This window comes from Brassica oleracea, chromosome C8 (genome assembly GCF_000695525.1).
Source record: "Brassica oleracea var. oleracea cultivar TO1000 chromosome C8, BOL, whole genome shotgun sequence".
NCBI classification, from domain to species: Eukaryota; Viridiplantae; Streptophyta; class Magnoliopsida; order Brassicales; family Brassicaceae; genus Brassica; species Brassica oleracea.
In genome coordinates this window covers 23871499-23884687 of record NC_027755.1, presented here as the reverse complement: position 1 = coordinate 23884687, position 13189 = coordinate 23871499, and the positions used below count along the sequence as shown (strand labels likewise).

Genomic DNA, 13189 nt, shown 5'->3' with positions numbered 1-13189 from the left:
GTCTATTTCAAAAACCTTAGCCTACAATTTTTTTCAGCGGAACCACTCCGGATGATGAATCGATACATTTAGTTAATTAATCAATGTTGGGATAATGACAATCCAGAAACTCATTACACGGAGGGGTTAAATCAATACTTCTTCCACCTCAATCTCTCAAAAAACTCCACCATCTTCGCCAATCCGGAAACTCTGATAATGATACATATCTTTATGATATATTAATGTTACACATAGACAATTTTGAAGAGGAAAAAGAATTTTTGAATAAGCTATCCTGAGAAAATAATCAATTAAAATCCGATCAATGTAAAAGCATGATTAAGAATTTATTTACTCGATTCATGATCTTTTTGAAGACAAAGTATTTAACCAATAAAGCCCCCAACAAATTGCCACATCTTTGACATAAACAAAGTAGGCGAAGATTGTTACAACTTTAAGAGAATGAAACAATTTATTATCTTCCTTTAAACAAGATAATCACAAAAACAAACACAAGCATTTACATTTTAATATCAACTTTATTTTATGTTTCAGTTTCAAATGAATTTACTTTGTTATGACTATCAACTTTTTATTCTACTTTTATTGAATCAAGCAATCACAATCACTTATACTTTTCTATATTGATCTACACAACTTCAAAACAAAATAATACACTACTATCACTAATTACTATCAAATAGATAATAAAAAAAATATCATTCTCTTTCAACATATATTCATCTTTATATTTTGAACATATTTTTTTTACTAAGACCATAAAATAAATTGTAATTTTATTTAAGTATAAAATAAGATGAACCCGGCGCGTAGCGCCGGAAGAACACTAGTATATATATATAGTCAAGAATAAACTAATTGAAGTAGATTCTTGTTGTGATTCAGTGAATATGCGAGCAACATAAACCAAATATGTCAAACATTTATTATTGTGAAATGAAAATGTTATAATCACTGAGTTGCTTGTTTCCAGTTTAAAAACCATTAAAAAAATAATTTTGTGCACATACACAACTGAAATCAAGAATGTTGAATGCAAACCACAAATTCAAGTAGGACACATTCGAATAAATTCGTTTCTGGTTAATAACATTATTAAGAAAATCATCATCGTCCGGAACAGAAACTCTAAAATAAAATGGACCAAATATTAAGTTAAAAGACTCAAAACCATAAGTTTTAATAAATAGAAAGTTTCTAAAAAGACTAAAGAAAGACTCCATAGTATAAAACTAGGAAAATAAAAAAGAAGGTGGAGATTTCAGTCGATGGTAGAGAAACCAAGATCATGATCAGGTGCATCAGCAGAAAGCCTGAGAACATCTAATGCCTCAGAAACTTTAGACTTGAGTGCCTCTGGTGACTCCATCAGGTGCAATATCTCGGCCTGATCCATCTCCAACAACATTCCTGTCACTTTAGCCACGTGAAGTGGTTCCTGCCTTTCCACAAGTGGGTATAGTCGCTCTCCGAGCATCTGTAGAGTCCAACCAAGTCACAATATACATGTTACATTAACTTGCCAATCTTAATCAAATCTCTTTAACATGTTCTTTAAAAGATGTTATAAAGCTATGGATTTGTTTACAAATTATACACTAAATGTAAAAGCAATATAAAACAATGGAAACCTAGCTAGGTCTCATATGAGGTTAGCTGAGATGTAGAGGAAAGAAGGGGCAAACCCGTGTGCGATCAGCTGGACTAGCAGAAGCTAAGAGAGAAGTGAGCTTAGAGATTGGAAGTAGAGGAGCTTTCTGGTGATTTTGAGGAGCAACAATACCAATTGAAGAAGCATCAATTGGCAAAGGCGTGACTGGAGGCAACGTTCCTTGTGAAACACTCAATTCCAATCCGTTCCTCCCGTTACCCGCACCATTCATATATCTCATTCCCGGGCTCGGGTTATGGTGTATAAGCTGCAAATATCCAACACAAATTCAGTCTCATGATTAGCTTAAGAACTTTTTTTTTGTCGGCGATTAGCTTAAAAACTATAAACAAAACTATGTTAGTTTAACATACTTGTTGCTGTTGTTGGATGTGATGTGGCATGTTAGTAGCACCGCGCCCAAATCCCATTCTATGACCGGCCTGAGTTTGTCTCTGAAGAGGATAAGGCATGATGAAGTTGCGTGGGCCAGAACCTGGACGCATCCCGGGCATGAACTGAGGCTGGAATCCATATCCCATGGGCTGGGATGGGACCATGCTTGAACGCCCATTCTGGCCTACGTACATGTGCTGAGGTGGACCATGCATTGGTCCACCTCGTGGGTGATTAAACCCCGTCATTGGAGATTGCATTGACTCTGGTGCTCTAATCTGTGAAAACAGCGCCTGAAAATAGCATGACGTAATCAGTCACACAACACAGCTTTAACAAACCACATTTTAAAAAAATAAATGTGAATAAAGAGAGTTTGATTCAGAAACCTGTAAATGTGCTTGTCTATCTTCTTTGCGCTGCGCAAGAGCTATGTAAAGTGGTTTCCTTCCTATCATCTTCCCGTTCATTTCATTCAGCTGCATTGTTATAAATATTACTTCATATCTCAGATGTCAAAAGAGAAGAGTAAAAAAGCTTTAGGCAACTCACGGCTCTTGAAGCTTCTTCAGGATTGGAATAAGCAACAAAACCAAACCCTCTGCTTATTCCTTGTGGATTAACCATAACCTTTCACATATTATTAGAGGAGTTGTGTTCAAACACAAACGTAACATCAATAAAAAAAAGATATTTGCATGCATTTTTTTTGCTATTACCTTGGAAGAGGTTACATTTCCAAACTCAGAGAACATCTCCTTGAGTTTCTCATCATCAACGCTATCATCAAGATTCTTCAAATACAGATTTGCTCCTTGAGATTTCTCAAACCGGTTCATCCTCTCTTCCTCAAACTTCCTTCTCAGCTCTTGCTCTCTCTCAGACTTCTTCTGCGCCCTCCCAACGAACAACACATCATCCCCTAAGCTAATCCCATTCATCTTCTCAACGGCTTGCGCCGCTGCTTCGGCATACTCAAAGTTCACAAACCCGAAACACCTCGAGTTTCCACTTTGGTCCCTCATCACAACCGCGCTCGAAATCGATCCAAATTTACCAAACGTCTTCCTTAGCTCGTCCTCACCAATCTCCTTGGGGAGATTCTTGACGTACACGTTAGTGAAACGCGGCGTAGGGGCGTTTTCTTCCCGAGAGCGTTCTTGGCGTCTAATGAAGTGTCCCACGTATACTTGCTTGTCGTTCATTAGCATTCCGTTTAGCTTGTCAATTGCTGCTTGAGCAGATTCCTCCTTCTCGAACTGGACGAACCCGTATCCCTTGGACTGTCCGGTCACGTCAGTTGCAACTTTGCATGAGAGGATGGTTCCGAAACTCGAAAAGGTCTCGAACAAGGCCTTGTTGTCGATAGAGGCGTCTAGGCTTTTGATAAAAATGTTACCTTTGCCGCTCTTTCGCGTGCTGGGGTCACGGTTCGAGAGCATGATCCTGATGGGCCTGTCGAAGAGGGGAGTGTAGTTCAAGGCCTCCATTGCGCGGATAGCTAGGAAAATAACTCACGTTTATTAGTTAACCAATCATATATAAATAGCTTAGAAATATATAAGATCGTTATTGTAAAAGTAAAAGACTAGCTTGCATCTGCGATGACATATATAAAGGCCCAAACACACTAATTAATCACGTTTTTGTCAAGCATATCATTATAGAAAAGTTTTTTTCTATTGAAAGAATCTTTATAGAAAAGTTGCATGAGCGACATCTACGAATGCTCCCGACTCCTGTATTCAAACGATACATGTCAATGATGCATCAGTGTTACAATATACTGACTATAATTAAATAGCAGGTCTAACAAAACGCTACATTGGAACATAGTGATTTGCATGAATAGTAGAATATGAAGTTTTTTTAAAGAACAAAAAAAAGAATATGAATATAAGGTTTTCACAAATATAATTATTAAAAGGTGAAAAAAACGATGATCGTAATACTAGTGTGAATGTACCATCAATCAACTTAGTATAATTCTCTTTATTGTAATGCAATTCATGAGAGTGTGTTTGATTACATGAAACCCTAACTCGAGCATGAAGCGATAGAGTAACGTGTATTTTACCATCATTAGGGTTACTGAAATTGATGTAGGCATATCCCAAAGATCGACGGCTCTGATCGCGACAGACTCGTACCGAGACAACACTAGCGATATGTTTGAACAGATCGAACAGATGTGCTTCGGCCACTCTCGGGTCTAGATCTCCCACGTAGAGCGATGAATTCGGGTGCGTTTGATCAGCCGCAACCACTGGAGATTGAACCGGTACCGAAACCGGAACCTGAACCGAAGTCTGAGCCGTCGGACTCGGAACTTGATCAATCATTGTCGACGGTGCAACCCCCGTCGCAACCGCGGCCGCCATGCTCGTGCGTTTACCTTTTTAGAGAATCACCGATCCTTAAAAGAATAATGGGAGGATTAGATTCTCTAGGGGCTTTAAGTGTGAGAGATTGTGTTTTGTATATTTTCTTCGAAGTTTATAATTTCCTTATTTTAAAGGGAAATTGTTTTTATTCTTATGTCGATTTTTTTTTGCCTTTTAGTTTCCTCCAATGATCGAGAGGGATTGGTGAGGGGAAAATCGAATCGATGTGAAGAGTGTGTCTAAGGTATTTATAGATGAGAAAATGACTTATTTTATTTATTTTTAATATGAAAAGACTTACAATTTTTTTTCTTCTCTTGTATTTTTACTTGTTTGTGTGTGTTTTATAGTCTCAAAATTCAGGATGATGATGTCTCTTTCACATTAGTAGTGCTTTTTTATACACCATAAGAAAAATCAGGATAAAATAATATATCTCAGTGAGTCTGGAACTAGATGATTCATATGGTTCTATAACACAAAAAACTGAAAGGTGTAACGAACCAAATCTTTTTATAAACCATTAGACCATAATATTTTCGTATATGTTATAATTTAAGATTTTAGAAATAATACAAATGATCTAAGATATTGATAACATTTTTTAATAAGAACGTAACTCTTGGAATGTTATTTAAAAATATATTAACATACATAATATCAAAATATTTATGAATAATAAACAATATCAATACTATATTATACTGATTTTAGAAGTTAAATAACTATATATATTTTCTCAAAAAAATATTATATATAGAATGGTTTATACGGAAGTCACATGATTTAATATTTTAAAGTTTTATACAAAATCTTAATTTTTTAGTTTTTTTTTAACGATGATTTATTAGGATATTACAATTATGATATGAGAAAGATTACATAGAAGATTAGACAACCGAAAATACTATGTGCCTTATGTAGACCTATGCCTAACTGCATCACTTCAGCCGTTCTATGAAGATCCACCGACGTCTGACCAGATTTACTTGGACCATGTTGAATAAAATTTAATACACTCAAGATGATCATTTTTATTTTTAATTATATTTGTGGTATTCCCTCATATATACATACTAATTACTAACAAATGTATTGATAACATTTGACTAGCTTGTATAATAATGGTACAGAACAAACACCCATCTATCTTAAGGAGTAGAGTTTGCGAATCTGGGAACTACTGATTTGGTCATGGCTAAGATATTTATCTACATTACCACAAATAGAACACTAAACTATTTTTAGATTATTTTGACCAGATCATGGATTACTGTAACTATAGTATGAAGTTCTTCAAAAGTTTAACTAGACATCTTCAATATGATTCTTTTTATATATACTGCTAGGTGAACACCTCTCTCTCTCTCTCTCTCTTAATTAAACTGATTTAATGTTTTTGAGATTTAAGATATCACTTTTCTCTTATAGATTCATCGATTTTTTTTTTCAAATATCACACTTGTAATTTGATTTACGATAAATTTTGACAAATTTCGATTGGATTAAAATACAAGCACCCATCTGTGTCTAGGAGTATAGCTAACAACTATTGATTTGGTCTCTAGTCATGACTAAAGATATTTGTAAACAGTACCATAAATAGAGAAGGTAGTCTATTTTTGTTCTTTGACCAAATAACAACATATAAAACTATATTTAGTTCCTCAAAGTTGGGTTTAACGAGTTTACGATCCATGTATATTGCGAGGAAAGTCTTTTCATCTCTTTTCAATTGTGTAGTTTTTATATCAGTAAGAAAAATAAAATATGACGATATGGTGATGAATATGTAAATAATATAGAATGAACAAAAAACCAAAAAAGAATCTTATAATCTTACAGAAATATTATTTGTGATTTAATTAAAATTTGAGTAATGTAAGAAAATTAATCCATTGCATTTATTATGTTTGTTAGAATTGAAATATACGTTAAAGTGATACTGTATCATTTGAATCAAAAGCGCAACCGTGTGGCCCGGTACATTGATGATCCGTTCTGTAGTTTTATATATGTGATTTTGTCCTTTGCTTTTTAACTTTTGTTTTTTCCTGTTTTCTATAATGGGAATGAATGGAACATTGGAAGTCACACAACTTGACTAATTTGATATAAAAATGACCGGCGAATTCATATGTGTTGGTGTTTTCATATCTTATCTTCGTAATGATTTGATCGACCATTAACGTTATTAGCGCTTTCATGTTCAAAATATAAGTTTTATGGGATTGGTTAGTGTTTACTTAATTGTTGTAGTATATAAATCAAATAGTATATGAAAAAGTTATAAAATTCGGATTTTAAAATTTAACATTTTATACGAATATTAAATTAAATTATTTTACTTATTTTACCCAAATTAAATTTATTTATTTTTTGAACAAACCCAAATTTAATTTAAAAATATAGAATTGCGATAAACTGTTTTTAAAATTAATAACTCTAGAAATTTATAAAATTATATAATTACAAGTTTTTTTTAATATGTTATTGTGTAAATTTAGTTAAGTTGTTGGCTATGCTTATCTCTGTTTTTATTTGGTTTAGTTAAATTATACCGTCTATTGCGATTGAACTGTTTCAAATCCATAATTTTCATGGTGAAATTTGTGGGCTGCATCTTGAAAAGACTAAATGGGCTCTGATGTCACTTGGTAGTAGAGGATCTTTAGTACCAAATGAATTTAAAGGTGCAGTGGGTTATATGGAGCCATATTAATAATATTCATTTAAAACTAAAGGGTTTAATTACATTTATAATAAGTTAGCCAAAATGCATGTATACGTGAGTTCTATGTTTCTATATAAACATGAAATCATGCATTTAGTTTTGAACACTCCGTCAACGCTGCCTTTATATTATATAAAATCTTAGTCACTATCCTTATGGTGGGAGGTATTTTGCCGAAAATAAAAGGGAAAAACCAAAGTTCAAAATAGGTAAAAACATAAGAATTTAGAAAACTTAAATGTACGAACACTCCTGGAACTGAAACTATCACTTAGGGGCGTTTGCAGCTATTATCTTAGCCTTCAAAACCTGCCGGATTTGCTTCATCGCCTCCGATTTCTATCTTCGCCGCTGGAATCGTGTTACTTGCAGAAGCTGTAGCTTCTCGACCTTCCGCTCCAATAACTGGACCTTTGAAGCTGCTGCTACTCTGAAACAGAGTTGTACATGTGTCAATTTAACTTTGTCGGAAGAAAATATTTTGGAAAACATAAAGTATTCAACCTCGGTGTCACTGACTGCAGACACAGTGGTTTGGGACAAAATTGTATCGAGTGGCACGTATCTGAAAAACGTATTCCTTGCCAGCAAGCTTTTCAAGACATCTTGGTAGTTCTTGCCCTCCACCGCCATTCTATAGTACGATTGTGAAACAATTAGTGCTTGTTACAGTTCTAAACATGGGTCAAATGAAGTGTAAAACCAAAAGATGAACTCCCTCAAGAGCCAGAGCAGAACCAGAGTAGCAGCATCTTGCTTAGTGATCTTGGTTATCTCCCTGTTGAAGACCACGTATGTCACTATCGTTGCCGTACCTAGTTGCAAGTATAGTTCGACATGGTACCTGTAAAAAAAGTTTGAAAAATGTTAATGTATATCCAAAAATAACGTGTTCCCCTATTTTATGGGTGACGATGTTAACTTTGTACCTGATCACACCTGTAACGTCGGGAGCAACATATTTGTTACAACAGAGAGAAGTGTCAAATTTGTCCAACTTCCTGTTGTATCCGGTGTATAAGACAACGACCAGCCTTTGTAGGAGGCTATAAACCGATAAACATCTTTCAACTTCAAAACCTATCAACTTTGATGATGGAACCGGGACGGTAGTGATCCATCCGTCCGTATCACAGATCTCTGCGTAAGCAGGAAGAAGAGTAAACCGAAACATTTAAAAAAAAATCAATTAGATAGAGTAGAGATGGAATGGAATATATGATATATAATGCTTGATAGAGTGAAAATAAAAATGCCTTTTCATCCAGGAAAAGAAGAGTGATTCCCATTTCTTGATATTACGGGAATCGCAAAAGCAGAAGAGGAGACCAACAATGGATTGGGAAGTGCGGCCAAGTCGGGCGGCTGATTGGGCGACAACACCATCATATGAAGACATTTTTGAAAGAAGCTTCTAGGTTTTCGAGCGAAGATAAAATGAGAAAGGGAGTTTGTGGGGGCGTGATTCCAGACCCTAGCCTCTCCTATTTATAAGGTTTGAGGTGTTTATCGGTTTTAACACGCATAAAGGCTTCTATTGTAAATGTATGGAGACGGAGAGTTGATGGGATTTAATGATTTCAATGTGAACTGAAGATTCATTGTATATATTAGGAGAGACGTTGAATGGAGGGTAAGCAAGAGACAAAGTTGCAAGAGATATGGGAAGTCAAAAGTTGATAGAGAAGATTTTTTTTAACATCGACAGAGACGGTGATGTTGTATCGTGGAAGATGGAGACGATTTCCAACCTAATTGAGTAACACATTAAACGCAGAGTTTAGATTTTTTTTGGGGTTCAAACTTCAAACGACATCATTACTAAGCAGACATGACATGGACTTCAAAATTTATTGGGTTCGTTTATGGTTTTGTAGCATATGGTATATACTCCTCCCTCCGTTTCATAATAGTTGATGTTCTAGAAGAGGTTTGTTGTTTCAAAATAGATGAAGTTTTGATATATTTATATTATTTTAACTTTAATTGGTTGAATGAATTTTAAATTATATTTGTAAAGTTACTTTTTAGATAAAAATAGATTTCTTAATCTTTGCGTAATGAGTTAAAATATCATGTATTTTGAAACAAAGGGAGTATATATTAAGATAACCAAACCAAAAGACAAATGATATATCCAAACCAAAAGGACAAAAAATTACGTGGACGAAAAAAAATTGCTTATGCAATATTTATTGTTTTAGTGGGGTTCACAAAAAAATTACCTGCTGACGTGGACATGCTTAGGAAAGAGCAAAAACTCTCCTATTATAATATAGACTAGGTGTCTTCACCCCGCGCAAGCGCGAGGTTAGTATGATCTATATCTTAGTTTCTATTTGTTTGCCGATTTGGTCTGTCATTGCTTTTCACTTCTAAAATGATCAGACTTATTATATCATCATCGACTTAGTTGATTTCTCCGATCTTACCTAATTCAATGTCAGAGACTTTAATAGTTGATGTTCTGTCAAAAATGGAATGTGTTGTCATTGTTAGTTGTACAAACGTATCGGTCACTTGGTTACAACGATCAATGTCTACAATACGTAGATGTAGTTTATTGTTCTTGTCGTTGAACACCCTCCTCCAAGTGTTCTTTTTTTTTTCTGATTCCACTTCTGTATGTTGTGATTGTCCTTACATGTTGTGATTCCACCTCCGTATGTTATATGCACACGTTAAATTTGTATTTTGTATGTTCCACAGTATTTGTGCTTCCATAGGTTTACTGACCGCTAGATAAAATATTTTTTGGAGTCTGGACGCTTATACCAAATGATCAGAAGTCTTTCCTACCAGACCCATATGCTTGCATTTTCCTGCAAATTTCATGTGTTACTTGATCTTAACTCATATATATATATATGGTCTAAATTTATCCCAAAAAGAAATAAAAATTTCATTCTCACATTTTCTAGAACCAGCTCTGACATATAGTAATGAGAAAAGGTTCCATACGCAAGTTCTCAACAAAAACCCTGATTTACAAAATCCAATATAAATCACATGATTCAGTTAGTATGTTGAATAATTGGAAGGAAAGAATATAAGGAAAATATTGTACTTTTATGCTTGGCGATGGACCTGACTGGAACGGTTTCTTGGAGTTCAGGTTGTTACCAAAATCAACAATCTGCTAAGTAAACATTAGACTAATTAGCAATGGCTTGTAGCTTTATCATCAATAGATCACAAAGTGTTAGTCAAAGAGACCGGTACCAGGATCAGAAACTTACAATATATTGCATCCTCTATTCCGAATAAAGTCAAGAATGTCATCAGAAGTTTCTTTTTTTTACAGCGACATTATAAACTGCAAGATAAAATATAGTACATGTTAAGAGAAAAGCTAAAGAACTAAACTTAACATACAATATTCATCATCTGAAAATACCATCGATATATACCTTCTCGTAAAATCATCAGTCTGACAGTCATCAGTCTTGGCAAAGAATATAACCTAACCAATAAAAAGAAAAAAACATAGTTAGGATTAGATCATAGTCGGTAAAAATAGAAACTTGTGGAGAATAGAGATTAGAAAAGGTCACTTGGCTGCCTAAACTCCCTCGGATGGCTCTCTTATCCCGGTAGAAGCTGATGCTATGGATCATGTTTGATCCCGTACCGAGCTTAGGTCGAGTCTCTTTGGCAATAGCAAGTTAACCAACTATAATAAAAGCAATACAACATAAGGAAGATTAAAGTCAAAGATAAAAGTATATAGATAGATATTAACCAGTGATCATTAATGTTGACACCGAGGTCTTAAAAGCTCTTCTAATGTGTATGCACTATAATGTCTTGGGGGATCAAACAAAGGCAACCCACCAAAGATTTCACATGGACCACCAGAGGTTTACTTTTTTCAGGTACAGTCCGTCCTGCAACAACTAATGACCTCAGTCCACACACATGGTACTTATCGATTGCTAAGTGGTTTCTCTTCCACAGATCAGCTCTTGTGTTGAAGAAATCAAGACTCTGAATATCATCAAAAGAAAAGATTTTAAAGGTTAAATCATTGAAGATAAGAAACAGTCCTAAAAATTGAAGTGAGGTAAAACAAAATCATTTTGTAGGTACCTGCTCTAGAGCTCCCCTTGCTTACTCGGTGCCAGTCTCCATTACCATCGATATAAGTTTACTAGATAGAATCGGAAGAAGTGAATATATCTATTACCAGCTCTTGCCTCTTTGGGGTCAGCAAGTATTTCAACCATAGCACCATCAATGGCATCTTGATTCAATGTTCGTGAAGCTCTAGCAGCTAAAAAAACACTGCTTTAAAGTTTTTGATAATACAGAAATTACAACATTAAACAGAGCTTAAACCAATTAAAACCATTCCAACATAACGTAAAAAAAATTTAACTGCAAATAAAATACATCAGTTTCCCAGAAGAACAAATGTCGGTAGGATCCCTTTCCTATTCAATGTTATCGCATTAGTCAATATGGAGAAATGACCGCAGTGGAAAATTGGAGTGCATGAGATACGTACCTGAAGAGGAGGAAGAGCAAGCGAACTAATACTACATTGCTGGGACTGAATCGAAACCCTGAACCGGAGGAGTAACATGTCGACCAACTGCAATCAACATTCATACACTGACATATACCATTCATAGGTCCTTGAGTTAGAGATTAGAAAAAGGTAACACATTCATGCATGATCCCAATCTGATTTGTTCTGAATCTTAAGTTTAGGCAATGGGCCTGAATGTGATTGATTACATATGCATGTTTGTACCCTGCTAATGAACTTTTAGTTATCTATGTAATAGATTATAACTGGTGATACGTAAATCTGGGGATCCAAACAAAAAGAAAAGAGAAAACTAAATCCAGAAACTGGAAAAATACTCAGAGAGATATGAAGTTTCTGTACCTTATACAATGGATGCGCTAAAGGATGAGTTCGCATTGGTCAACAATCTCCAGCACATAAGAAACTAAGACCATGATTATCGGTAAAACTCTAAATGGGGTCTTTAAGAATTTTTTTTTTTTTTTTTTTTTTAAATTTAAAAATAAACCAATCGCGGGCCGCTACGTGTCGGTGGGGCCCGCAAACAGTGCAAAAGCTCCCCAAAGACCGATCCTTATTTGGTGATTTTGGAGACTGGTTTTTAAAATTTTTATGGGATCCACACGTCAGTAAGGTCCACATTTTGTCAAAAACCTCTTTTAGAAACATGAGATATTTATGCTCTAATGAATCTCCAAAATCAGAATAATGAATTAAACATACGAATGGTCTTTTATCAAAGGTGAGATTTATATTATGTGGAAGATTTATTTGGTTATACCTATGACGATTAAGCGCCCCCACCATACGAAAGGTTTTGTTATTTGTTTTAAACGTTTGTTATTTATTAATGATAAATACAGTTAAAAATTATTTTATTATTTTTTAATTATAAGTGGGATCCACCTATTGTTGAGGGGGATAGCTTTACGAAAAATTAAAATCTCTCCTGTTATAATATAGAGTAGGTTAGGATCTGCGCTTCGCATGGGACGAACATTGTATATATAAATTATTTTATATATTATATGCTTTAACATTATATATATATATATATATATATATATATGTATATATATATTATTTTATATATATTTAAATTGGTGCGAACATATAAATAAAGTTTATAATCCAAAAAAATATTTTTTCTATTTGATATGGTATATAATTAAAGTTAAATGATAGTAACATATATATATATATATATATATATAATATTTTAATATTAATATCTATTAAATGATGTTTTCTACTCATATTTTTTTTTATCATTTGTATCTGTTATAGAAAAAAATTTAAATTAATAGTTTAAGTAATTTATAATATTTTTTTAAAAAAAATTAAAATGATATACATTTTTTTATCAAAAAAAATTCAAAATTAAAATATTTATGTATTTTTATACGACATATAGTTTAATTTAAAATGATATACATGTTAACCAGTTTTATATATATCTTTCACACTTGATTATACACCTGTTT

At 33.9% G+C, this 13189-nt stretch overlaps 1 protein-coding gene and 1 long non-coding RNA gene across 2 annotated transcripts; both read right to left on the bottom strand.

The window, feature by feature from the left end:
* Positions 1-1167: 1167 nt before the first annotated feature.
* On the bottom strand, positions 1168-4687 carry LOC106310163 (polyadenylate-binding protein 3). The gene is made up of 7 exons (XM_013747380.1): positions 4131-4687; positions 2773-3554; positions 2606-2683; positions 2443-2532; positions 2032-2346; positions 1692-1925; positions 1168-1483 (listed from the first exon to the last, which is right to left on the bottom strand). The coding sequence occupies exons 1-7, from the start codon at positions 4432-4434 to the stop codon at positions 1268-1270; spliced, it is 2019 nt and encodes a 672-aa protein (XP_013602834.1). The 5' UTR covers positions 4435-4687; the 3' UTR covers positions 1168-1267.
* Positions 4688-7319: 2632 nt separating this feature from the next.
* LOC106311164 lies at positions 7320-8279 on the bottom strand. Its single transcript, XR_001263935.1, has 3 exons — positions 8101-8279; positions 7676-8015; positions 7320-7601 (listed from the first exon to the last, which is right to left on the bottom strand). It is a non-coding gene; the product is annotated as an uncharacterized LOC106311164 (long non-coding RNA).
* Between the last annotated feature and the right edge of the window lie 4910 nt (positions 8280-13189).